This window comes from Oratosquilla oratoria, chromosome 21, assembly GCF_046742065.1.
Source record: "Oratosquilla oratoria isolate Oo_2021 chromosome 21, ASM4674206v1, whole genome shotgun sequence".
In the NCBI taxonomy this organism is placed as follows: domain Eukaryota; kingdom Metazoa; phylum Arthropoda; class Malacostraca; order Stomatopoda; family Squillidae; genus Oratosquilla; species Oratosquilla oratoria.
Window position 1 is genome coordinate 1,004,668 of NC_134797.1, and position 2,500 is coordinate 1,007,167.

General features: G+C 35.2%; 1 protein-coding gene across 1 annotated transcript in view; it reads right to left on the reverse strand.

The window, feature by feature from the left end:
• Positions 1-663: 663 nt before the first annotated feature.
• The window catches only part of LOC143036657 (uncharacterized), a 32,077-nt gene continuing 30,240 nt past the window's right edge, over positions 664-2,500 (reverse strand). The window contains exon 5 of the mRNA XM_076204214.1: positions 664-796. Coding sequence (XP_076060329.1) covers positions 682-796 — 115 coding nt within the window. The 3' untranslated portion in view covers positions 664-681. The remainder of the gene's footprint in view (positions 797-2,500) is intronic.

Consider the following 2,500-nt stretch of genomic DNA (forward strand, 5'->3'; position numbering starts at 1 on the left):
TATATATATATATATATATATATATATATATAAGACAAGGGTGTTATATATATGACAAAGAGGGTATATATATGTAGTATTGTGGAAGGGGAAAGAACCACTGGCATACAACAGATACATTGTCATTGTGTTCTTGTATTCATGCCATATGATTGTCTAGGATGAATTTAAACACTTGGTTGATGGTATATATGTATATATGTATTTATCTAATTCTAAGTCAAATTTTACACACCATTCTATCCCATGTTATAATGATATACCTAATAGTTATTAAAGATTAAATATGATTAATACGATGAAATAATTCATTTCTTCTATAATGTAGCCCCAGGTTCATCCTGAAAATAGTAGAGAAGTAAGCATTTTTTCTATTATTTCAGTATATATGTATGTATACAAATAAAATATACATATAAACAGTAATTATACATATACAAATATATCTTTATATAAAAATATGTTTACATAAATTTGATTTGACTTCATGGGGAAAAGGTATAATAAAAAGACTAAAACCTGTTTTTTTTAACAACATAGAGAAGATAGTGTGTGAAAAGCAAGTCTATAAATTGCTAGAGGGTCTCTATCTATCCACCTTGAGCATTGAAAGAGAGAAAGAAATACACAAAAATCTTTAAGAGCAATTCACCTGATAAGGGCTCTCTTCTGCGCTCACAGTCAATGATCTGGGATCTCAATTGCTTGAGACTCTTGACGCTTAGCTGGTTTAGGGTCAAAGTAGTGGTCATAGGGGACACGAGCACTACCAGCCTTGTTTGGACCGTAGAAGTGTCTGCAAAATAAAAGAAAAGTGCCAAAAGATATCATCATAATCAATTGGGGGCATACACCAGTGAGTGCAAGGAGACTGCTAGAGAACATAAGGCCTACACTAGGAAATTCCAGGTCCATTACAATCTATTATCCCCATCCATAAAGTTGTCTAACCTTTTCTTAAAACAACCGATAATTTCAGTGCTCACTACAAGTTACTAACTCTATTCCATTAGTTGACCACTCTATTGGTGAACCAATTCTTGCTTATTTCCTTCCTAAATCTGAATTTGTCCAATTTAAATCTATTACTGCGAGTCCTGCCCTGTTGTCTTAATATGGTGACCATGTCTACATCCTTGTTAAAGCCCTCAATCCACTTGAACACCTTTATTAGATCACCCCGTACTCTGCGTCTTTTCAGGGAGTGTAAATTAAGGTGCCTAAGCCTGTCCTCGTGAGAACAATTTCTGAGGCCATGTATCATTTTGGTCATTCTCCTCTGTACTGATTCTAGTAAATTGATATCCATTCTATATGGCGGAGACCAAAACTGTACCGCATAGTCAAGGATAGGTCTAACTCACGCCAGACAGAGTTTGATAACTACATCTGCACTTTTATTCGTAACGATCCTAGTAATTAAATTAATGCTCTGGTAGCTCTATTCATGGCGCTAATGCACTGTTTCCTGTAATTAAGGTCAGGACTCACTAGAACTACTAATTCTCTCTTGCACTTAGGTTTCTCTAAAAAGGTGTTATCTAAGATATACCTGTTTTCTGGGTTGAGTAAACTTATGTTTAACTTACTGCATTTTGATATACGGAAGCCCATTTGCCACTTCACCAACCATATGGACAATTTATTAAGATCTTCCTGCAGAATCTTGGTGTCTTCTCCTGACCTAATTAGGCATCCTATTCTAGTGTTGTCCACAAGCTTACAACACTATTTATCTCATTATCTGAGTTGTTTATATACATAATGAACAATAAGGGACCCAAAACCAAGCTTTGGGGGGAACTCCACTATTAACATTCCCCTTACTGATACATGCTCTAATCCATTCAAACATTTCTCTTCCTATACCATGGGTTTTGACTTTTATAGTCTCTGGCGGGGTACCTTGTCGAATGCTTTGCTAAAGCCAAGGTAAATAACATCATAACTATCATTTTTATCTGAAATCTTGTGGACATTAGTGTAAAAAGATTGAAGATTAGTAACACATGACTTACCCTTGAAGAACCCGTGCTAAAACTCACAAATCAAATTATGTCTCTCAATGTGATCTCTGATTCTATTAGCTATCATTGATTCAAGCATTTTACCTTTAACTGACGTCAAATTGATTGGCCTGTAGTTGTGTATAGATGCTTTTGTCATCCTTTTTAAAAGCAGAAACAACGTTTGCCTGACCCCAAGAAATAGGCACAGAGTCAATGTCCACCGACTTATCAAATATTTATATGAACTGATCTCAGATTTCAAATTTACACTCACCTCTCTCGGAAAATTTTTGTCTGGACCCGGAGATTTTATAGCTTTAAGTATATCAATCTGTTTGACTACTTCTGCCTTTCTAATGCTAATGTTAGTAAGTCTATTTCCTTTATCCCCACTGAAGATCGGGTTGCAGTCAGGTACTCCATCTAACCTCTCTATTGTAAATACCGTGAGAAAATATTTGTTAAATACCTCTCCCATCTTTTCCTCCAAA